At 61.7% G+C, this 22533-nt stretch overlaps 3 protein-coding genes across 10 annotated transcripts in view; 1 reads left to right on the plus strand and 2 right to left on the minus strand.

The window, feature by feature from the left end:
* Window positions 1–25: 25 nt before the first annotated feature.
* On the minus strand, window positions 26–2618 carry LOC138812992 (proline-rich protein 36-like). The gene is made up of 3 exons (XM_070001231.1): window positions 2603–2618; window positions 2372–2484; window positions 26–1933 (listed from the first exon to the last, which is right to left on the minus strand). Exons 1-3 carry the CDS (start codon window positions 2616–2618, stop codon window positions 26–28), a joined length of 2037 nt encoding a protein of 678 aa, XP_069857332.1.
* On the plus strand, window positions 2056–22389 carry Rnh1 (ribonuclease/angiogenin inhibitor 1). Of its 7 annotated transcripts, none has more exons than XM_070001273.1 (12): window positions 2056–2686; window positions 3228–3306; window positions 3417–3577; window positions 11288–11392; window positions 14633–14803; window positions 15069–15239; window positions 16320–16490; window positions 16566–16733; window positions 16813–16983; window positions 17228–17398; window positions 19293–19469; window positions 19973–22389. In XM_070001273.1, the coding sequence occupies exons 4-12, from the start codon at window positions 11298–11300 to the stop codon at window positions 20058–20060; spliced, it is 1383 nt and encodes a 460-aa protein (XP_069857374.1). In that variant the 5' UTR covers window positions 2056–2686; window positions 3228–3306; window positions 3417–3577; window positions 11288–11297; the 3' UTR covers window positions 20061–22389. The 7 variants fall into 7 exon arrangements, with proteins under 7 accessions (XP_069857374.1, XP_069857375.1, XP_069857376.1 ...); XM_070001274.1 differs by having other exon boundaries at window positions 2056–2660; XM_070001275.1 differs by having other exon boundaries at window positions 2056–2638.
* The window catches only part of LOC138813005 (phosphatidylserine synthase 2), a 28424-nt gene continuing 27556 nt past the window's right edge, over window positions 21666–22533 (minus strand). For both annotated transcript variants that reach the window (XM_070001269.1, XM_070001270.1), the window contains one exon: window positions 21666–22384. In XM_070001269.1, the coding sequence (XP_069857370.1) occupies window positions 22222–22384 (163 nt within the window). In that variant the 3' untranslated portion in view covers window positions 21666–22221. The remainder of the gene's footprint in view (window positions 22385–22533) is intronic.

Raw genomic sequence — 22533 nt, forward strand, 5'->3', positions numbered from 1 at the left:
CCCCCCGCCCCCTAGCGGCGTCACGTCAAGGGTCACGTGTGGCCATGACGTCACCCGGGCCGGCCACGGGTTCTCCGCCGCCCGAGGGCGCGTCTGTTCCGTCAGGCCCCGGGGCGGGCAGCCGGCCGCGGCCCCCGCCGTCAGGAGAGGCGCGCGCAGCCGGGAGGGGAGGGCGGAGGCCGGAGGGGAGGGCGGAGGCCGGGAGGTGAGGGCGGAGGCCGGAGGGGAGGGCGGAGAGTCCGGGAGGTGAGGGCGGAGGCCGGGAGGTGAGGGCGGAGGCCGGGAGGTGAGGGCGGAGGCCGGAGGGGAGGGCGGAGGCCGGAGAGGAGAGGGCGGAGAGTCCGGGAGGTGAGGGCGGAGGCCGGGAGGTGAGGGCGGAGGCCGGAGGGGAGGGCGGAGGCCGGGAGGAGAGGGCGGAGAGTCCGGGAGGTGAGGGCGGAGGCCGGAGGGGAGGGCGGAGGCCGGGGAGGAGAGGGCGGAGAGTCCGGGAGGTGAGGGCGGAGGCCGGGAGGTGAGGGCGGAGGCCGGGAGGTGAGGGCGGAGGCCGGGAGGTGAGGGCGGAGGCCGGAGGGGAGGGCGGAGGCCGGGGAGGAGAGGGCGGAGGCCGGGAGGAGAGGGCGGAGAGTCCGGGAGGTGAGGGCGGAGGCCGGGAGGTGAGGGCGGAGGCCGGAGGGGAGGGCGGAGGCCGGGAGGGGAGGGCGGAGGCCGGAGGGGAGGGCGGAGGCCGGGGAGGAGAGGGCGGAGGCCGGGAGGAGAGGGCGGAGGCCGGGAGGAGAGGGCGGAGAGTCCGGGAGGTGAGGGCGGAGGCCGGGAGGTGAGGGCGGAGGCCGGGAGGTGAGGGCGGAGGCCGGAGGGGAGGGCGGAGGCCGGAGAGGAGAGGGCGGAGAGTCCGGGAGGTGAGGGCGGAGGCCGGGAGGTGAGGGCGGAGGCCGGGAGGTGAGGGCGGAGGCCGGAGGGGAGGGCGGAGGCCGGGAGGGGAGGGCGGAGGCCGGAGGGGAGGGCGGAGGCCGGGGAGGAGAGGGCGGAGGCCGGGAGGAGAGGGCGGAGGCCGGGAGGAGAGGGCGGAGAGTCCGGGAGGTGAGGGCGGAGGCCGGGAGGTGAGGGCGGAGGCCGGGAGGTGAGGGCGGAGGCCGGAGGGGAGGGCGGAGGCCGGAGAGGAGAGGGCGGAGAGTCCGGGAGGTGAGGGCGGAGGCCGGGAGGTGAGGGCGGAGGCCGGAGGGGAGGGCGGAGGCCGGGAGGTGAGGGCGGAGGCCGGGAGGTGAGGGCGGAGGCCGGAGGGGAGGGCGGAGGCCGGGGAGGAGAGGGCGGAGGCCGGGAGGAGAGGGCGGAGAGTCCGGGAGGTGAGGGCGGAGGCCGGGAGGTGAGGGCGGAGGCCGGAGGGGAGGGCGGAGGCCGGGAGGTGAGGGCGGAGGCCGGAGGGGAGGGCGGAGGCCGGGGAGGAGAGGGCGGAGGCCGGGAGGAGAGGGCGGAGAGTCCGGGAGGTGAGGGCGGAGGCTGGGGAGGTGAGGGCGGAGGCCGGAGGGGAGGGCGGAGGCCGGCTGGAGGTGAGGGGGGAGGCCGGCTGGAGGTGAGGGCGGAGGCCGGGGAGGTGAGGGCGGAGGCCGGAGGGGAGGGCGGAGGCCGGAGGGGAGGGCGGAGGCCAGCTGGAGGTGAGGGCGGAGGCCAGCTGGAGGTGAGGGCGGAGGCCGGGAGGTGAGGGCGGAGGCTGGGGAGGTGAGGGCGGAGGCCGGGAGGTGAGGGCGGAGGCTGGGGAGGTGAGGGCGGAGGCCGGGAGGTGAGGGTGGAGGCCGGGAGGGGAGGGTGGAGGCCGGCTGGAGGTGAGGGTGGAGGCCGGGAGGTGAGGGCGGAGGCTGGGGAGGTGAGGGCGGAGGCCGGGAGGTGAGGGCGGAGGCTGGGGAGGTGAGGGCGGAGGCTGGGGAGGTGAGGGCGGAGGCTGGGGAGGTGAGGGTGGAGGCCGGGAGGTGAGGGTGGAGGCCGGGAGGTGAGGGTGGAGGCCGGGAGGGGAGGGTGGAGGCCGGCTGGAGGTGAGGGTGGAGGCCGGGAGGTGAGGGCGGAGGCCGGGAGGGGAGGGCGGAGAGGCCGGGAGGTGAGGGCGGAGAGTCCGGCCGAGGCCGCGTCCTCCCGGGCCAGGCCTTGCTAAGGCTGTGCTTGCTGAGCCTCGGAGCCCACCGTGAGCTCGGCTTCTGCATTCCACGCGCCTCTCCCCTCTAGGCCCTGGGTGGAGAACCCTGTCCAGCTGGAGGCTCTGGGGTGGCTGTAAGAAGTCACTTAGACTTAACCTCCTTCACAACCGTTCCTGGAAACTAGGGCTGGCCTAGCTGGACCCCCCCAAATTAGCTAACCTTTGACCTTATCCCCCAAGAGCCGATACAGGAAGGACAGTCTTGGCAGAGGACTTGCCCAGGTTTTGCTGCCAGGATACAGGGGCCACCTTGGTGGGCCAAGTGCAGACGTGGAGGGCCACAGTTCCTGCTTCTCTGATTGCTGCGGGGATGTGGTGGGGCCTGGGTGGGAGGCGGAGGGACTAGGGCCACTTCCTGTGGAGCCGGTGGACCCCACCTTGGGGTGGAGGGTGCCACAGCACCAGTGTCCCAAGAGTTACCTGGAATGACCGCCATGTTGAATATGGAACCAAACAGTACGTCTGGGTGTAGGCACAGGTAGTGTGTTTCCGGCAGCATTTCAGGTCAGTTTGGTTCCTGAAATGTAGGAAGGACCTTAGAACAGGTGCCCTTTTAGGTCCTAAAAACTAAGAACTGAGAACAGTCTAAATGGCTATAAAGGGATTGACTCAGTTGACTCAAGCAGACGATTGCATACAATGTGGCCACTGAAAGTTAACGTTGTAGTCTTCAAGATTATTCTAACAGTTGCAGAAAGCATATGTTTACTAGCAGTACTGTAACATTTGCTAGCAACTTGTTATCTTATAGTTCTGCAGAAGTCCAAAATGAGTCTTTGGATGTTAAAATCAAATTAAGAGTATCACATGGCTTTTTCCCTCTAGAGACTTCCAAAAGAGAATATGGTCCTTTACCTTTCCCAGCATCTAGGGGCTGCCCTATTCTTTCCAGCCCTTGCCCCTGCCATCCTTAGAAGGACCCTCATGGTTATGGTAGGCCCACCCAGGGTAATCTCCCACCTTAGCATCTGAATTGGAATTGTTGGAATGCTGTCTCAGAGACCTCTCTTCCACCCTTTGCTAACTCCTTTCCCTCTGTTCTTAGCCTTTTTTCTTGGGGGAGGGGTTAGACATGGGGCTTGCATTCTGGGCCTGGACTCTGTCCTTCCACTCTTCAGCTCAAGGTGAGTGCTCTCCCACTTGAGCCACAGCTCCACTTCTGGTTTTCTGGTGGTTAATTGGAGATGTCTCACAGACTTTCCTACTCACTCTGGCTTTGAACTGTGATCCTCAGGTCTCAGCCTCCTGAGTAGCTAGGATTACAGATGTGAGCCACCAGCGCCCTGCTGTTCTCAGCCTTTCTGAAGCTGCAGTAGTCTAACAGCCAGTCTAAACCGGCTGATAGGAAAATGGAGGAGAACGGAAGAGGAATAGGCTGGACTCGATCGTCCACAGGTGAGGACTGTTTATTGCCAGCGAGAGGCATAGCCCTTCCTGCAGGTTTGGAGATCGTGTGAGGGACTAGATTTGTGGGCCAGGTTTATATGGGTCTTAACAAGGAACCAAAGGAGTAAAACTTAGGCTGTAATTACTGGGGCTAGGGCTGGGTAGTCTTGGTTAGGTCCAGAATGGAAAGTCTCACCTGGGGTGACGAGAAAGTTCAGCTAGGCCTAGTTTGGAATCACCTGCTGGGGACAGGCATGTGGTCAAGTCTGTTTGTGCGCACCTGGTGTCTTGCTTGACCAGAGGGAATAAGGCAGGAGTCAATCCATATTTAGTCTTTTTTTTTTTCTGGTCAGTCATGGGGTTTGAACTCTGGGCCTGGGTGCTGTCCCTCAGCTCTTCAGCTCCAGGATAGTGCTCTACCACTTGAGCTACAGTGCCAGTTCTGACTTTCTGGTGGTTTACTGGAGATAAGAGTCTCATGGACTTTCCTGCCCTGGCTGGCTTTGAATTGCAACCCTCAGATCTCAGCCTCCTGAGTAGTTAGGATTACAGGCATGAGCCACCAGAACCTGGCTCATATTCAGTCTTCTGGGCGCCAGTGGCTCACCGGAGGGGAGAGGCAAGTCCTTCATATAAGGTCTTTGGATACATTCAAAAATGTTGGGCTGAGGGGCTAGGAAGTTGGCTCAGTGGTAGAGTGCTTGCCTTGTATGCATGAAGGCCTGGGTTTGATTCCTCAGCACCACAGAAGCAGAAAAAGCCAGAAGTAGCACTGTGGCTCAAGAGCATAGAGGCTCAGGGACAGTGCCTAGGCCCCGAGTTCAAGCTCCAGGACTGGAAAACCAAAAATCGTTGGGCTGAAAGGGGAGACTGGGGGAAGGGGTCAGCGGTTGTCTTTCTGGCTACATCCTGCTGACATGGGGGCCTTGAGGAGGCAGGGGGCTGGGGTCTTCAGGGTCCAGGTCTGTGCTGGGCCACGCAGGGCGGTGTAAGCGAGACCTGTAACAGGATGTCCCTGGCTTGCTCCCAGGTGGTGTCCTCAGTGAGGGCTGCTAGCCTGCTAAAGAGCCTTGACAAGGGTGAGGCCAGGCAGAAGGCTGACAAGGTGGCAGGACCAGTCGGTGTGAATGACAGGAAAACACACCCTGGCCAGGAGCCCACAGCCAGCCAGAAGCAGGGCTGGATTGGAGTGGTTAAGGGGCCAGTAAGAGGCCTTGATCATTTCCTGTTAATAGCAGGTAACAAAGGCAAGAGTGTAAGTTCCTGGCCAGTTAGAAGGTAGGATAGGTATGGATGTTAGGTGGGCAAACTATTTTCTTTTGATCCCTGGCTCTGGTTAACTTTGGAGGGGTAATTCCATATAGGATGTGACACTGTCCCCTCTTACTCCAGGACTAGCTTTGTCTTGGGGGGGGGTCTAGGTGTTTGCTGCTGGGATGGCCTGTCCCAGTTGACATTTCTTTGGTCAGTCATGGGTTTTAACTCAAGGCCTGGGCACTGTCCCTGAGCACTTCTGCTCAAGGCTAGCCCTCTACCACTTTGAACCACAGCACCACTTCCAGAATTTTGCTGGCTATTTTTGAGAGATGAGAGTCTCACAGGGATTTTTCTGCCTGGGCTGGCTTTGAACCGTGATCGCCAAACTGCCCCTTTCTCTCAGTTAAGGCAACTGAATAGAAAGTTATTCTTAATTACATGTAACAGTTTAGGATACTAATTGAGGTTAAGATTTTGCAGGTGTCACTAAGTCTTTGTAATTACAAAGAATGTAGGAGTTGATTTCTGTATCCAAGACAGCTTACATATTAAGCAGGGGAAAAATGGCATTTGAGTTACAGTTGTGTTCATTTGAAGGGCCTTAACATAAACACTAAGTGAACTTTGGTTCACACAAACTATAATTTTCTTAGATGGGCCATAAAGAATGAGATGTTAGTTTTCAGTGTAAATCACAGCCAACTTAATTACATACCAATTTTACTCATGACTGTCTTTCAAGACATTCTTTACATTTTTCCTTACTGGTTTCCTCCATCACACCTGGTTAGGAGTAGAGCTGGGTCTCATTCCTTTTACTATGTCCATTGATAAAGATTTTTCCTTCTAACAAGCAGCACACTTGGTAATTATCTTTAACACAAGGTTCACCTTAGTTAAAAACAAATAATTTTTACACCATGATGACAGTTTTTATGTATTACAGTGGATTACTTTGAACATGTTCACAATCACACATACACTTGTGCACAAAGTTTTTTTTTTTTTAAATTTTATTTTATTTGTGAACATACTGTACAGAGGAGTTACAATTACGTGGGCAGGATAATGCGTACATTTCTTACCAAGCATTGCAGCCTCCTCCTTTGTTTACCCTTCACATCCCTTCCCAGCCTCCCCCCTCCCCCCACAAAGTTTTTTTTTTTTTTTGGCAGTCCTGGGGCTTGAACTCAGGGCCTGGGCACTGTCCCTGAGCTGCTTTTGCTCAAGGCTAGCACTCTACCATTTGAGCCACAGCACCACTTCCAGCTTTTTCTGTTTATGTGGAACTAAAGAATCGAACCCAGGGCCTCATGCATGAGCAGCAAGCATTCTACCAATGAGCCACGTTCCCAGCTCTTGTGCGCAAAGTTTTAAGGTATGCTTAGGTTTTTAAAAAAACCTAACAACACTAGAAACACCAAATAAAATAACCAGAACAGAAAAACCTTTAAGACAATTTTGGTAAAGCTTGGAGGGAGAGTGGTGGTCACATGAAATCCCACACTGTGGCCTTTGTCTCTGCCTAGGCTCCCCTGATGGGAGCAGACAGAATTGGACTGAGCCTGTGAAGAAGAATGTAGTACAAGAGCAAGGAAGGAGAAAAGACATGGGTTAGGGAACCACTGGTCCAGGATGGCTAGTCGTTAAGAGGGAACCTACAGGGGACCAGAAGAGCAGTGGAGGCAGGAGCAGCTGGCAAGGCTGAGTGGACTGGGCGGTCTGCTGCGCCCCAGCTGAGCAGCCCCACATATCTGTGCTTTACCCCCACAGCGCTTCCAGGCAGATACCTTCTCACTGTCTTAGGTGTCCAGAGGCAGCTGCCTTGAGTGACGAGCCCCAGGCCAGCCCATGGGGGGGGGTTGACCTCTGTATTCAAAGAGCCACAGGACTGTGGGGTCTGTCATCTCCTCCAGGGACCGGCTGTGGGAGTCCCTCTTTGTCCCCCCTTAGCCAGTTGGAGGCCAGGCCAGGCAGGTGGGGGAGGGTGTCTCCTTCACCCCCGACCCAAACCTCAGGGCCCACCCCGTAGTGGGCTGTCAATGAAGGTGGAGGAGGGGCTGGGTGTAGGGGACCTCAGACCCCTCCTGTTGGATAACCGTTTAAATCAGTAAGAGTAAAATCAGAGGTTCCCAATTCAGACCAGCGGGAGCCGCTTTCAGTGGGGCAAACCAGTCAGTTTTCTTTGACTGTCAACCATTAACCCTAAGAGTCTCAAGATTAGAGCTATCAGGGAACGGGGCTCAGAAGAGACAATGTGGAAAATTTGGTAGGATTGTGGGGCCTGTCCCGCTGCCCGAGGCGTCCCTGGGTCCCAGTAACCAGGAGAGGGCGTCCCCAAAGTCCAAGCCAGGGTGTGAGGGAGGGGTCGGCAGAGCGGGGGCGCCGGGAGCCTCTGGGACCCCACAGACCGGAGGGGAGGGGCTCCGGAGTCCTGGGCCAGGTCAGGCGGTCACCTGGTCCCCTTGTCCTGAAGACTTTTAGGTGGTCGGTGGAGTTGGGGAGCGGGGAGAGGTTTGTGCAGGGGCAGAATACCTCAGGCCATGGCCGGCCGTGATGGCCCGGGCCGGGGCGGCGGGGCCCGCCGGGGTGAGGCCGGGGCCGGGGCGGCGGGGCCCGCCGGGGTGAGGCCGGGGCCGGGGCGGCGGGGCCCGCCGGGGTGGGGGTGAGGCCGGGGCCGGGGCGGCGGGGCCCGCTGGGGTGACGCGCGCCCTCGCTGTCCTGCCCGCGGCCTGGGCTTCGCACCGCTCAGTCCGCCTTCTGCCGGGCCCGCGGCGGGAGGCTGCGGTGGGACTCCGCTTCCTCCCGGTTTTTGTTGGGCTTTGGCGGGCCGCGGACCTGGGGTGGGGCGGGGCTGGGCCTGGGGGCTGGGCCTGGGGGCTGGGGCGGACCTGGGGTGGGGCGGGGCTGGGCCTGGGGGCTGGGCCTGGGGGCTGGGGCGGACCTGGGGTGGGGCGGGGCTGGGCCTAGGGGCTGGGCCTGGGGGCTGGGCCTGGGGGCTGGGGCGGACCTGGGGTGGGGCGGGGCTGGGCCTAGGGGCTGGGGCGGAGCTGGGGCGGGGCGGGGCTGGGCCTGGGGGCTGGGGCGGAGCTGGGGCGGGGCTGGGGGCTGGGCCTGGGGCGGGGCTGGGTGGGCCTGGGGCGGGGCTGGGCCTGGGGCGGGGCTGGGTGGGCCTGGGGCGGGGCTGGGCCTGGGGCGGGGCTGGGCCTGGGGCGGGGCTGGGCCTGGGGCGGGGCTGGGTGGGCCTGGGGCGGAGCTGGGACTGGGCCTGGGGGCTGGGACTGGGCCTGGGGGACTGGGCCTGGGGGGCTGGGACTGGGCCTGGGGGGCTGGGCTGGGGCTGGGTGGGCCTGGGGGGCTGGGACTGGGCCTGGGGGGCTGGGACTGGGGGGCTGGGACTGGGCCTGGGGGGCTGGGCTGGGACTGGGGGGCTGGGCTGGGACTGGGGGCTGGGACTGGGCCTGGGGGGCTGGGACTGGGCCTGGGGGGCTGGGACTGGGCCTGGGGGCTGGGCTGGGCCTGGGGGCTGGGACTGGGCCTGGGAGCTGGGTGGGCCTGGGGGGCTGGGCTGGGACTGGGGGGCTGGGCTGGGACTGGGCCTGGCGGAGCTGGGGCTGGGTGGGCCTGGGGGGCTGGGACTGGGGCTGGCGGAGCTGGGGCTGGGTGGGCCTGGGGGGCTGGGCTGGGGCGGGGCATCTCAGCGGCGGGCGCTCGCCTCAACGCACGTGGGCCTGGGTTCGAACCCTCAGCACCCCTTATGCAGAAAAAGCCAGAAGTGGCAGAGCGCTCGCCAGCCCCGCGCCCGTTATCCCGGCCGCACCGTCGGGGGCGGGGAGGCGTCCTGGTGCGGCCTGGAAAGAGCTCGGGTAGGCGGCGGGGCGGGGCGGGCGGGGCGGTCCGGGCCGGCGGGGGCGGGGCGGTCCGGGGCGGTCCGGGGGCGGGGCGGTCAGGGGCGGTCCGGGGGCGGGGCGGTCCGGGGGCGGGGCGGTCAGGGGCGGTCCGGGGGCGGGGCGGTCAGGGGCGGTCCGGGGGCGGGGCGGTCAGGGGCGGTCCGGGGGCGGGGCGGTCAGGGGCGGTCCGGGGGCGGGGCGGTCCGGGCCGGCGGGGGCGGGGCGGTCAGGGGCGGTCCGGGCCGGCGGGGGCGGGGCGGTCAGGGGCGGTCCGGGCCGGCGGGGGCGGGGCGGTCAGGGGCGGTCCGGGGGCGGGGCGGTCAGGGGCGGTCCGGGGGCGGGGCGGCCCCGCCCAGGGCGGAAGGAGCGGCTGCGGGTTCCGAGCTCCGGGACGTGCTGGCCGCGCGCCGCTTCCTCCTGGGCCTCCTGGACTCGTGGCGGAGGGCTGAGACCCGCAGGTGCGCGGGGGCGGGGGGCGGGGCGGGGCGGGCTGGTCGCTGGTCGCTGCTCGCGGTGGCCGCCGGGCCGCACGTCCCCGGGGCGCCCTCCCCGGCCGGCGGCCAGCCCGGAGCTGGGCCTCGCGGGCCTGCGGGGCGCCCGCCCGTCTGTCCCGAGGCCGCGCGTCTAACAGCCACCTTCCCCGGGGTGGCAGCGCCAGCGCCGCCCGGTGACGCACCCGGGATGGTACGGCATGTGTGCGGGGGGGGGGCGCGGGGCGGGACGGCATGTGTGCGGGGCGGCATGTGTGCGGGGGTGGGGGGTGGGGGGGGCCGGGCCGGTTGTCCCCCAGCGCTCCAGCCGGTGACGCACCCGGGATCCAGCCACACCCCGGATCCAGCCGGTGACGCATCCGGGATTCCGGCGGTGCCGTTTTCCCCCCTTTTCAAGCGCTTCAGGCGGGCGTCGGTCGATCGGCCTCCCTGAAAGCAGGACAGGCCCCGCGCACCGCCAGGAGGCGGCCCAGGCCCCGAATCCACCTGTGGTGCCCTGTGGAAGTGAGCCCTGCGGGGCTTCCTCTCACTCCGAGCAGAACAGAACAGCACCTAGAACTTTGCACAGCACAGCGCTCAGAGCAGAACAACACTCAGAACAGAACAGAGAACAGCACTCAGAGCAGAACAGAACTCAGAACAGAACAGCACTCAGAACAGAACAGAACTCAGAACAGCACAGCACTCCGAGCTGAACTCAGAACAGCCCAGAACAGAACGGAACTCAGAACAGCAGAGCAGAACAAAACTTGGAACACAACAGAACAGCCTGTAGCACTCAGAACAGCACAGCACTCAGAGCAGAACAGAACTCAGAGCAGAACAGCACTTAGCACTCAGAGCAGAACTCCGAACAGAACAGCACTTAGCACTCAGAACAGCACTTAGCACTCAGAACAGAACTCAGAACAGAACAGCACTTAGCACTCAGAACAGAACAGCACTTAGCACTCAGAACAGCACTTAGCACTCAGAACAGAACCCGGTCTGCTCTTCCCCAGGGCTGCCAGCACACTTGGTCACTTCTCCCAGGTAGCCACGTCACTCCAGCCGGCAGCTTGGCCTGTGCTCAGGGACGGCACACTTGCCCTCCTGGGGCAGTGAGGGCCAGTGCCAGCCTTGTTTAGTCAGGCTCTGTGCCTGTCCCTCTCAGGTGTCAGAACTCATGACCTGGCCCCCCCTTAGCCAAGCTGCAGAGAGGCCTTCTTTTTTCCAGCCTGGCTTCTCTGGGCCGGGGCAGGAGCCAAGCTGGCCAGGGTTGGGCAGAGGATGCACCCTGGCCTGGTCTGGTCTGGAGGGGGTCCTGGAGGCTGGCACCCTGCCTGCGGAGGCCCCACCCCTGCAGCCCCTGCCTCCACTCGGCCTTGCACAAGGCTCCGTGTGCCTTCCTGAGCTGCTTCTGAACAGAGGGCCAGGGCACTGAGGACTGCCCGGTCCAGGGCCTGCTTCCCATGCCGTCTAGCTTTGTGGGTCCAGGGCCTGCTTCCCATGCCGTCTAGCTTTGTGGATGTGGGCCATGTGCTGCCCCGCCTGTTCTTTTTATTTTTTTGGCTGGTCATAGTGCCTGAACTCTGGGCCTGGGCGCTGTCCCTCAGCTCTTCAGCTCAAGGCTAGCGCTCTACCACTTGAGCCACAGCGCCACTTCTGTTTTTTTCTGCTTATGTGGTGCTGAGGAATCGAACCCAGGGCCTCATGCATGCAAGGCAAGCGCTCTACCACTGAGCCACTTTGCCAGCCCCCCCCTTCTTAGAGCAAGATGTGGGTTAAGCAGGCAGGAATTCCTCATGGTGGGGGTGTGCCCCCCGATGGGGCGGACCAGGGCAGGGGCTTCCTGGCAGATCTGTCCCCAGGCTGTGGTGGGAGGGGCCATGGGGCTGGGAGGTGAGCTGGCACCACAGCCTGCCACCTGCAGGGACCTCCTCAGGCAGTCCCTCCCGCCACACAGTTGCTCCTGGAGGCCAAGCGTGTGGAGGCGCTCCCAAGCCCTTCTGAAAAGGTGTGCCTCTGGGGGCCCTGTTAGAACTCTTCCATCATACTTCTGACTTGCAAGTTTGCCAAGTGCTCTCTTTTCTCTTACTCAGACAACGCTGCATGCCCACCATGGATCTCAACATTCAGTGTGAGCAGCTGAGCGACTCCCGGTGGGCTGAGCTCCTGCCCCGCATCCAGCAGTGCCAGTGGGTCAGGTAAGGCTCCTGGGGGCCTGGGAGGCCTGGTCAGCCTGACCCCTCCCGCGGTGGAGGTCAGAGGCCGAGTGCTCCTGCGCAGCTCCGGAACACATCGTGCAAGGACACAAAGCCGCTTCACGTCCTTTTCTGAGGGTACGAGATGCTAGGTGTAAGATTCGCCATCCACCAGTGGCCCACACCTGTAATCTCAAAGCCTCAGCACAAAAGTTCTTTTTTTTTTGGCTGGTCATAGGGCCTGAACTCTGGGCCTGGGCGCTGTCCCTCAGCTCTTCAGCTCAAGGCTAGTGCTCTACCACTTGAGCCACAGCATGACTTCCGGCTTTTTCTGCTTATGTGGTGCTGAAGAATTGAGCCCAGGGCCTCATGCATGCGAGGCAAACACTCTACCCCTGAGCCACCTTCCCAGCCCAGCCCAGCCCAAAAGTTCTTGAGGTCCCATGTCAACAAGTAGCTGCGCTTGTCCTTACCACAGAGCAGGAAGCATAAATCTGATTGAGACAAAGCAAGACCCTATCCTAAAAATAACCAAAGCAGAAAGTTCTGGAGTTACAGCTCAAGAGGTAGAGTGCTTACCTAGCATTCAGAAAGCCTTAAGTTCAAACCCCAGAACCACCAAGAAAACAAAATAAAACAAACTAATCTGGGTATTGGTAGCTCATACTTGTAATGCTAGCTACTTGGGAGGCTTAGACCTGGAAGCTGGTAATTGAAAGCCAGCTCAGGTAGAGAAGTCTGTGAGACTCCATCTCCAGTTAACCAACAGAAGCCAGGCTGGCTGAGTGGCTCATGGCCTGTGGTAGAACACCAGCAAGCCAGCCAGCTGAGTGTGACGCGCTGTGAGCTCCAGCCCTGGCATCCATTTAAATATGTATGCAGGGCTCAGGTGGCAGAGTGCCTACCTTGCCAGGCCCTTCCTGCAAATTCCAGGTACCAAGAACAGCATGGCAGTAAGTAGCTGCTGGGGATGCAGCGTAACAGTAGACTGCCTGCCCGGTGTGGGCGTGGGGTGCTCCCTCCTCCTCTGGAGGCCGCGGGCAGGATGGCGCTGGATGGCTACCACAGTGGCCTGCCTGGCCTCCTCCACAGCCAATGGGAGTTAGGATCAGTTGTTCTCCAGGCTCTAAGAAACCCACAGACATAAAACAGGTGTTTCCCTGGTCCCGCCTCCCCCTCTAGCTGCTGTCTGGGATAGCTCCAGATTTGTTACTGTGTGAGGTCACGTGGGTGTCTGCCAACGCCCTCCTGGTATCTCGGGGAGACCCCCAGGCCATCCCAGCCACAGACGTCGGGGTTGCCTTTTCCTGTCCGGTCACCTAGCTCTGTCCTTTACCCGTCCCTGCCCGTGGGGAGCTGCCCGCGGTGCACTTGTCCCGGAGGCAGCCGAGTCGGCGTGGAAGGCCTGCAGGGGCATCTGGGCTTGTCTGAGGCTTTCTCATGGTTGCACATTTTTGGCAAGCAGACCGATGCTGTGGGTCCTTTCTGGCTATCGTGTCCTGTCCCGATGGGTATTGGCCCCACAGGGGTCAGGGTTCCTGTCCTGCTGGGCTTCTCCACGGGCTCTGAGTCCCTTAGCAGCCAGTGGGGTCATCTGAAACTCTGCCCAAACCCGTTTCCACTCAGATCTTCACTGCTAGCTTCAGCCTTTGTTGTGGCTCTTACTGGTCATAGACAGTGCCTTTTGTCATTTCTTCATTTCCTCTCCATCGATCAGTTGTCATTTTTCTTGATAGGAACTGCCTGTCCTACTTGCATGTATTCAGGTTTTCATTAGTTGGGATGGACATGAAAGCACTTTATGTCACTGAATTACAGTTACTGTCTGTCCAGTGCTCAGGTGTGTATCTGGCTGTGGGGGCACCTCAGACGCTTTCGCCTCGCTCTGACTTGCCGCCTCGTTCTCAGAGCACTTCCTGGGGCCACTGCCTCCCGCACGTGCCGCAGGGTCTTGTGCTCTGTACACTTCAGGCACGGCGCGCCCCTAACATGTCAGCCACGCCTCCACCCATGCACAGCGCGCTCCTAACATGTCAGCCACACGGAGCGCTCCTAACATGTCAGCCACGCCTCCATCCCTGCACGGAGCACTCCTAACATGTCAGCCACACAGAGTGCTAACATGTCAGCCGCGCCTCCATCCCTGCACGGAGCGCTCCTAACATGTCAGCCACACGGAGCACTCCTAACATGTCAGCCACACGGAGCGCTCCTAACATGTCAGCCACACAGAGAACTCCTAACATGTCAGCCACACGGAGTGCTAACATGTCAGCCGCGCCTCCATCCCTGCACGGCGTGCTCCTAACATGTCAGCCACACGGAGCACTCCTAACATGTCAGCCACACGGAGCGCTCCTAACATGTCAGACACACAGAGAACTCCTAACATGTCAGATACACGGAGAACTCCTAACATGTCAGACACACGGAGAACTCCTAACATGTCAGACACACTGAGCGCTCCTAACATGTCAGACACACAGAGCGCTCCTAACATGTCCGCCGCGCCTCCACCCCTGCACTTCTGTGGGGTTTCCTCCCTGCTGTGGGGATGGAAGCCCAGGCCTTGCACACTTGCCAGCTCCCAGCACTTCTGGGACAGGGTTCATTACTATTATTAATTTAATGGAGACCATACTGACCTGGAACTTGCTGTGTATAGTACAGTTGGCTCCAACTCAAGATACTTCTGCTTCTGCCTCCTAGGACTTCAGGCTTAAACCACCATACATGGCTTTTAAAATTTATGTGTGTGTGTGTGTGTCTGTGTGCGCGCGTGCATGTGCGTGCACTGTATACTTGAGCCACAGCTTCACTTCTGCCTTTTTTTTTTTGGCCAGTCCTGGGGCTTGAGCTCGGGACCTGGGCACTGTCCCTGAGCTTCTTATACTCAAGGCTAGTACTCTACCACTTGAGCCACAGTGCTACTTCCAGCTTTTTCTGAGTAGTTTATTGGAGATGAGTCTCATGGAGTTTTCTGCCTGGGCTGGCTTTGAACTGCGATCCTCAGATCTTGGCCTCCTGAGTAGCTAGGATTAATTGGAGATAGTCTCCTGGACTGTGCTGCCAGCACTGGCTTTGAACCGTGATCCTTGATCTCAGTCACCGGAGCAGCTGGACTTGTAGGCGTGCCCTTGGGTTCCTGGCTGGACTGCCTTTTGAGTTCTGGCCTGCTGCTGCATGGGGTGATGGATGGGCTGCAGCCAGGGCACCTGTGGAGACCGAGGGCTCTCTTCACAGGCTGGATGACTGCGGCCTCTCTGAGGTGCGGTGCAGGGACCTCCGCTCTGCGCTTCAGGCCAACCCTGCCCTGACGGATCTGAACCTGCGCAACAATGAGCTGGGCAACGCGGGCGTACAGCTGGTGCTGCAGGGCCTGCAGAGCCCCACCTGCAAGATTCAGAAGCTGAGGTGAGGCCCGGTGCCAGCACGGCTCCGGCAGAGTCTCGGTGGGCAGGGGTAGGGTGTGGGGAGCCCTGGGGCCCCCCAGCTCCAGCTGCAGGTGACAGGCAGTGGCTGCCACCGCAGGGACAGGGCGCCTTCTGGCTCCAAGGCTACCTCTCGTCGCCCTGCTGCCCTCCTGCGGCTGCTCTTAGCTGGAGATGGGGAGCCAGCCTGGGGAGACGCAGGGCCTGCCCTCGGGCTGCCGGGGAGCTGCTGAGAGAGTCTGCTCCAGCCTGCAGAACTGCGGCCTGACGGCGGTCGGCTGTGCGGTCCTGCCCGGCGTGCTGTGCGCCCTGTCCACCCTGCGGGAGCTCTGTCTCAGCGACAACCCCTTTGGAGACGCGGGCCTGCAGCTGCTCTGCGAGGGGCTCCTGGATGCTCAGTGCCACCTCGAGAGACTGCAGTGAGTGTGGTCCCAGCTCCCTGGGGCCCACCCTTCCCCAGCCAGGAACGCCCAGGCCTTCATCAGGGTGCAGCTGCAGGGGCCGTGGGAGGGCCATGGTGCTCCCCCGGGGTGCGGGGGGCTGACAGCTGACCCGACCTGACCGTGGCACAGCTGTGGCCAGCGGTCCAGTGTGGGAGACACTGGGAGTGACCACAGCGAGGTGCGGGGGGAGGGTGCCCCGTGACCACAGCGAGGTGCGGGGGGAGGGTGGCCCCGTGACCACAGCGAGGTGCGGGGGGAGGGTGCCCCGTGACCACAGCGAGGTGCGGGGGGAGGGTGGCCCCGTGACCACAGTGAGGTGCGGGGGGAGGGTGGCCCCATGACCACAGTGAGGTGCGGGGGGGAGGGTGCCCCGTGACCACAGCGAGGTGCGGGGGGAGGGTGGCCCCATGACCACAGCGAGGTGCGGGTGGGGGAGGGTGCCCCGTGACCACAGCGAGGTGCGGGGGGAGGGTGGCCCGTGACCACAGTGAGGTGCGGGGGGAGGGTGGCCCCATGACCACAGTGAGGTGCGGGGGGGAGGGTGCCCCGTGACCACAGCGAGGTGCGGGGGGAGGGTGGCCCCGTGACCACAGCGAGGTGCGGGGGGAGGGTGCCCCGTGACCACAGCGAGGTGCGGGGGGAGGGTGGCCCATGACCACAGTGAGGTGCGGGTGGGAGGGCGCCCCATGACCACAGCGAGGAGCAGTAGCCCGTGGCCACCCTTCATTGTTCCATGCACCTGTGGGGCTGGGCTGAGACCCCATCCCGTCCCTTACTGTCCTGTCCCTTCCTGTCCCTTTTCGTCCCTTCCCGACCTATCCCTCCCGACCCAACCCTACGTGACCCATCCTAACTCGTCCTAACCCGTCCCATCTCACCCCGTCCCGTCCCTTACTGTCCTGTCCCTTCCCGACCCATCCCTCCCGACCCGACCCGTCCTAACCCGTCCCATCTCACCCCGTCCCGTCCCTTACTGTCCTGTCCTGTCCTGTCCCTTCCCGACCCGTCCTAACCCGTCCCATCTCACCCCGCCCCTTCCCGTCCTGGCCCCTGCAGGCTGGAGTACTGTGGGCTCACAGCTGCCGGCTGTGAATCACTGGCCGCGGTGCTCAGGGCCAAGTCAGACTTCAAGGAGCTGGTGGTGAGCAACAATGACCTCCATGAGGCTGGGGTCCGGACACTATGCCAGGGCTTGAAAGAGTCTGCTTGCCGGCTGGAGACGCTCAAGTAAGCCCCAGGCCGCGGGGGCCCTGGGGTGGGGGTGGCCCCGGGGCTCCTCTCAGGCCCGCCTTGCTTCTCCAGGATGGAGAACTGTGGTGTCACCACAGCCAACTGCAGGGATCTGTGTGACGTGGTCTCCACGGCGCCCCTGCGGGAGCTGGACCTGGGCAGTAACAAGCTGGGCGACGCGGGCCTGGCGCTGCTGTGCCCCGGGCTGCGGCTCCACGGCTCCCAGCTGCAGGTCCTGTGGTGAGTTGGCTGCAGCCTCCCCGAGGTGCGGGGGGGCGGGGGGGCCGGGGGACATGTTCAGGAAGCGCCCTGCCCACAGGCTCTGGGAGTGTGACATCACGGCCGAGGGCTGCCGGGAGCTGTGCGGCCTCCTCAAAGCCCAGCCCGGCCTGAAGGAGCTCAGCGTGGCCAGCAACGACCTGGGCGACGAGGGCGCCCGGCTGCTGTGCGAGAGCCTGCTGGAGCCCGGCTCCCCGCTGGAGTCACTGTGGTGAGGGCCAGCCCTGCGGGGCCACGGGGTGAGCCTGTGGGGCGGGGCGGGGATGGGGGGCAGCTGGAGAGGAGGGGCGGGGGGACAGCATGGGGTAGGGGAACAGGTGTGCAGAGTGAGCAGCCCAGAGGACCGGCGTTCACCTGGGAGATGTTTCTGCCTGGTCCCCACGGGAGTCTAGGGCAAGGGCCGGTGGCAGCGTTGGGCCCCCCTTGGTCTAGCTGGTGTGCATCTGTCCCCACAGGGTGAAGAGTTGCAACCTCACAGATGCCTGCTGTCCCCATTTCCGGTCAGTGCTGGCCCAGAACAAGTCTCTTCTGGAGCTGCAGTTAAGCAGCAATAAGCTGGGGGACTCGGGTGTGCAGGAGCTCTGCCAGGGCCTGGGCCAGCCCGGCTGCGTGCTGCGCGTGCTCTGGTGAGTGTGAGCCCGTGCTGGGAGGGACGCAGGTCTGGGCCAGCCCGGCTGCGTGCTGCGTGTGCTCTGGTGAGTGTGAGCCCGTGCTGGGAGGGACGCAGGTCTGGGCCAGCCCGGCTGCGTGCGCTCTGGTGAGTGTGAGCCCGTGCTGGGAGGGACGCAGGTCTGGGCCAGCCCGGCTGCGTGCTGCGTGTGCTCTGGTGAGTGTGAGCCCGTGCTGGGAGGGACGCAGGACCTGCTGCCCACTTGTCACTCCAGCTTTGATCTGAGGCCTTGGCTCACAAAACCCAAAGGGAGCCATATGTTGGTGGCTCACACCTGTGATCCTAGCTATTCAGGAGGCTGAGATCTGAGGATTGTGGTTGGAAGCCAGCTTGGGAAGGGAAGTCTGAGACTTAATAAACCACTAAAAAAGCCAGAAGTGGTGCTGTAGCTCAAGTGGCAGAGCTGTAGCCTTGAGCAAAAGAAACTCGGACAGCGCCCAGACCTCAGGACTGGCACACACAGAAACGTAACAGCCACCCAGAGGGCGCCCAGGGGCCATCCCCCTCCCCCCTCCCCTTCCCTTCCCTCCCCTCCTTCCAGTGAGTCCTGCCAGGCCCCCCTCCGTTTTGTTTCCCATTGCTTCCAGGGAGGGGTCTGTTATCTCTAATTTCATAGAACTGCTTTCTATCCTTGGAAATTATTTTTCTTCAGTACAGAACTCCTCATATTTATTACGCAAGCGTTCTCTGCTGAGCCGCACCTCTAGCCTTTGGAACTGGTTGAGGTAGGGTCTTGATATTTGCTTGGGCCTGCACCTGGACAGAGACCCACCTATTTTAGGCTTCCTATTGTAGCGGGGATGGCAGGTACACACTACCACGTCCAGCCTTTTCCCCTGAGATGGAGTGTCATGATATTTTGCTCGGGCAGGACTTGAGCCATCATCTTCCCAATCTCAGCCTCCACAGCATGGATGAGACAGGCATGCGGCACTATGCCTAGCTGTTGGGTGAGGAGCAGGGTGGAGGCCTCTCAGGTACTTAGGATTATAGGTGGGAGCCACTAATTGGAGACGTATCTCCTGGATTTGTCTGCCTAGCTGGCTTCAAACTACCACCCTCAAACAGTTCAGATTCCTGAGTGGCTAGAATGACAGGTGTGAGCCACTGATACTTCTTGGCTGCCGTTCATCCTGCCCTGGGCACCAACAGAAGGCTGGGCCCGGCAGCAGGGCCAGCCAGGCACCCACCCTGCAGTCTCCTTCTCAGGGGCACTTGTAGCCGGGACCTTGTGGGAGCCTGCATTAGCCCTGAAAGACAGGGCCTGGAGCTCGGTCATCCACCTGGAGAGCCTGAGCAGCCCTTGGCAGTGCCCGCCCGGGAGTGGGCATCCAGCTTGCCCCACGCGCGCCTTCCTTCCTTCCGCTGACGTCCATCTCTTTCTGTAACCTGCAAACCTGTTCACTCTGTTGCCTTCTCTAATCTCCCATACTTTCCTCTTGGGACCCAGCTGAGCTGCTCTTTTGGGCAGTGCTGGTGATGAGCTCAGGGTCTCATGGCCTGCACCTTCCTCCCTCCGGCAGAGGGGCCGGCGCCCTGCCTCTTGTCCAAAGCTGGCCACCGGAGTCCCGAGTCCAACCAAGGCAAGCTGTACACGGCACCTCCTCTGCCGGGGAAAGTACCTGGGGCCAGCTGTATGGGGGGCCATGAAAGGACCGTGCGATTGACCTGCCACGGCTGGACGTGGGGCGCAGTCCCTGCCTGGTGCTGGACGTGGGGCCAGGGCCGCTCGGGGGCTGGGCCCACGTGTGGACCTTCGCTGTCGCACTGCGTGGGGCCGCCCAGTCCCAGCAGCTCTAGTGGCAGTGCGGGCATGACCTTGTCCTGACCTCGGTCCCGCTCCCTTCCAGGCTAGGGGACTGCGACGTGACCAACAACGGCTGTAGCAGCCTGGCATCAGCCCTGCTTGCCAACCACAGCCTGCGAGTGCTGGAGCTCAGCAACAACTGCATGGGGGACCCTGGCGTTCAGCAGCTGGTGGACAGCCTCAGGCAGCCAGGCTGTGCCCTGGCCCTGGAGAAGCTGGTGTAAGTGGACGGGTGGGCGGCGGGGCTGAGGGATGGGGTGTGTGTGTGTGTGTGTGTGTGTGTGTGTGTGTGTGTGTGTGTAGCTGGTGTAAGTGGACGGGTGGGCGGCGGGGCTGAGGGATGGGGTGTGTGTGTGTGTGTGTGTGTGCGCTGAGGGATGGTGTGTGTGTGTGTGTGTGCGTGTGCGCTGAGGGATGGTGTGTGTGTGTGTGTGCGCGTGTGCGCTGAGGGATGGTGTGTGTGTGTGTGGACGGGTGGGCGGCGGGGCTGAGGGATGGGGTGTGTGTGTGTGTGTGTGTGTGTGCTGAGGGATGGTGTGTGTGTGTAGCTGGTGTAAGTGGACGGGTGGGCGGCGGGGCTGTGGGATGGGGTGTGTGTGTGTGTGTGTGTGTGTGTGTGTGTGTGCTGAGGGATGGTGTGTGTGTGTGTGTGCTGAGGGATGGTGTGTGTGTGTGTGTGTGTGTCAGTCAGTCACCCAGCCCACTCCTTCTGCCTGTGTCCAGCCTCTATGACATCTACTGGACCCAGGCGATGGAGGACCAGCTTCAGGCCCTGGAGGAAGCCAGGCCGTCTCTGACGGTTATCTCTTGATGGACACCGACCTGGCCTCTGGACCTGTACTTGGAGACACAGCCTAGTCTGACCTGCGGCAGTCTGCGGGCTGCAGCTTAGAGTTTGGCTTCTGCCCAAAGAGAAACAATGTAATCATTTCTGCAAGAAAAATTTAGACACTTTGTAATGATTAAACAGCTTTGTTAGGAGGAAGTCTCTGTTCTTCCTTCATGCCTGTGCCCGCCAGCACTAGAGCTGACATGGAGGCATTCGCTTTCCCTGTTCGCTTCCTGCCTGGGGCCTCTGCCCGAGACTGGGCCCTGCCCTGCCCTGCCCTGCCCTGCCAGGAAGAGGTCGGTCAGCACCTAAACCATCTGGACAGGAGCAGTCAATTCCAGCGTACTAGTGAATGACAGGGTGAAAAAAGCTAGAAGAAAAGTTGGTGAATGTTTTTACTGCAAAGCAGTGACGAATGTGTGCGGGGACAGATGATGCCATGACCCGAGCGCCGTCCACACCTGAATCACACGTGGCAGTTCTCCTGTGTTGAGGAAAGTGTTCAGACGCACGCCGTTTGTCTGGTGTGCACAGGACACAGCCAGGGGTCGCGGCTGCCACCAGCTCCGCTCCTGTCAGGCCGGTCTGCAGGAGTGGCTTGTGGAAGGCCTTCCTACCCTGGACCACACAGAAGCAAGGCTCCTGAGAGGGTGGGAAATTCTAAAAAGTGGAAGTGGGGCCATGACTCAAGTGGTAGAGCACCAGCCTGAAGAAGCTAAAGGAGAGTGCTCTGGCCCGGAGTTCAAGCCCCAGTACTGGCATGCACACACAAAGGTTGCTTCAATAAAGGAAGAGACCACCTTTTGTGTAAGATAAAAATTTCCCAAATCCTCACTTTCTGGAGAACTACTTGCAGGTGGACTGAACTTACAACTAACCACAGTGGTACCTTTCTATACAACGCACTTCTAACCACGTGGTACCTTTCTATACAATGCACTTCTAACCACAGTGGTACCTTTCTATACAATGCACTTCTAACCACGTGGTACCTTTCTATACAACGCACTTCTAACCACGTGGTACCTTTCTATACAACGCACTTCTAACCACGTGGTACCTTCCTATACAACGCACTTCTAACCACGTGGTACCTTCCTATACAACGCACTTCCGGTGCCAGTTCTAGGGTTGACCTCATGCTTCCTTGCTCGTGGCTGGTGTTCCTACCACTTGAGCCACGACGCTGACATACTGCTGGTTAACTGGAGTCTCAGTCTTTCCTGGCGAGGCTGGCTTCACAGGGGGGCCTCCTGCGTAGCCGGGATCGCCAGCGTGAGCCTGCTCTGGTGCAGCTGGCCCGACAGGTGTGTGGCACCATGCATGCCTGTCTTTCCTGTTGTTTTTGAAAGGGTATGGCTTTAAACCCACCAAGTACCTCAGCTCCTAAGTGCCAGGATTGAACTTGAAAACAACTATTAAAGTTCTAAAAACACCAGTCTGAGAGGTCAGCTGCCCGCCCGGCCCCGGTGTGAGTGACGTCACCCTCCCTCGGCTCGGAGCGTCTCAGGCCACTGCTGCTGCTTATGAGGCTTCTGGAAAGGTGGAGCAACAAAATGGGGGCAGGGAAGAAGGCTGGAGGCTGAGCACCTTCACAGCACTTTATTTTGTTCTGCCCGCTCAAGGCGACAGCCTCGGACTCAGGAGTCAGAGACGAGGAGCAGCCAGGATACAGGCCCAGCGGCCTGGTGTCTCTTGACTCGGCCAGTCTGGTGATCTCCAACCCCACCACACACCCTCCAGGCTAAGTGAAGGCTCCGGAGGAAAGAGGAAAGGGCTCCGTGCTGCTACTCAATCTGGCTCTTCAGCCATCTTGGTGATGAGCGCCTGTCCCTCACTTGTGCAGCCCCGAGGGAGGGAGCCGCGGTCTTTCTGGGCCTCGGCCCACTCCATGGGGAGTGATGCCTCCCTCCCCCCGTGCTGTGCCTAGGCTGGGTCCGTGCTCCACAGTGAGTCCCTGCCACGCTGGCCAACTCGGCCCCGAGACGGCTCGGCAGCCGCGCACTCAGATACACACATGTGCACACGCACGCCCTTGCACACCTGGAAACAGAGGGATTGGGCCTCCTTCCCCTCTTCTTGGGCCCACTAAGCACAGGAGGAAGGGACCATCCACGGGGCGAGGCCGGGGCCTCCCCTCGGCTCAGAAGGCCGAGGCCCCCTCCTTGGTGGCTTCCTCCTCTGCCGCCCTGGGCTCTGCAAGGTCATCATCTGGCTCTGGACGCCCGTCTCTGTTGCCGACAGCTCTGTCCTGGTCACTTTGTTGCTTCTGCCGCCGGGTCTCCTTGTACCTCAAGGTGATGTCCCTGAGGGGGCACAGGCCATGTTGCCACCGGCCCGGTCATGAGTCCCAGCACAGACCCCACAGACACCTGGTACCTCTGTTCCACAGGAACACCATGGGTGTGGTCTGAGGAGTGGCTGGGTAAGAAGGGAGCTGAGGTGCGGGCCAGGA

Source organism: Dipodomys merriami, unplaced genomic scaffold (genome assembly GCF_024711535.1).
Source record: "Dipodomys merriami isolate MVZ:Mamm:240054 unplaced genomic scaffold, mDipMer1.0.p SCAF_574, whole genome shotgun sequence".
NCBI classification, from domain to species: domain Eukaryota; kingdom Metazoa; phylum Chordata; class Mammalia; order Rodentia; family Heteromyidae; genus Dipodomys; species Dipodomys merriami.

Coding starts and splice junctions, on each gene's coding strand:
- LOC138812992 (XM_070001231.1), bottom strand. Junction 1,934..2,371: donor CTGCCAAGACTGTCCTTCCT/GTATCGGCTCTT, acceptor TCACCTCCCCAG/CCTCCGCCCTCACCTCCCCA.
- Rnh1 (XM_070001271.1), top strand. CDS start 11,298: ATGCCCACCATGGATCTCAACATTCAGTGTGAGCAGCTGAGCGACTCC. Junction 11,393..14,632: donor CAGCAGTGCCAGTGGGTCAG/GTAAGGCTCCTG, acceptor CTCTCTTCACAG/GCTGGATGACTGCGGCCTCT. Junction 15,240..16,319: donor TGCCACCTCGAGAGACTGCA/GTGAGTGTGGTC, acceptor TGGCCCCTGCAG/GCTGGAGTACTGTGGGCTCA.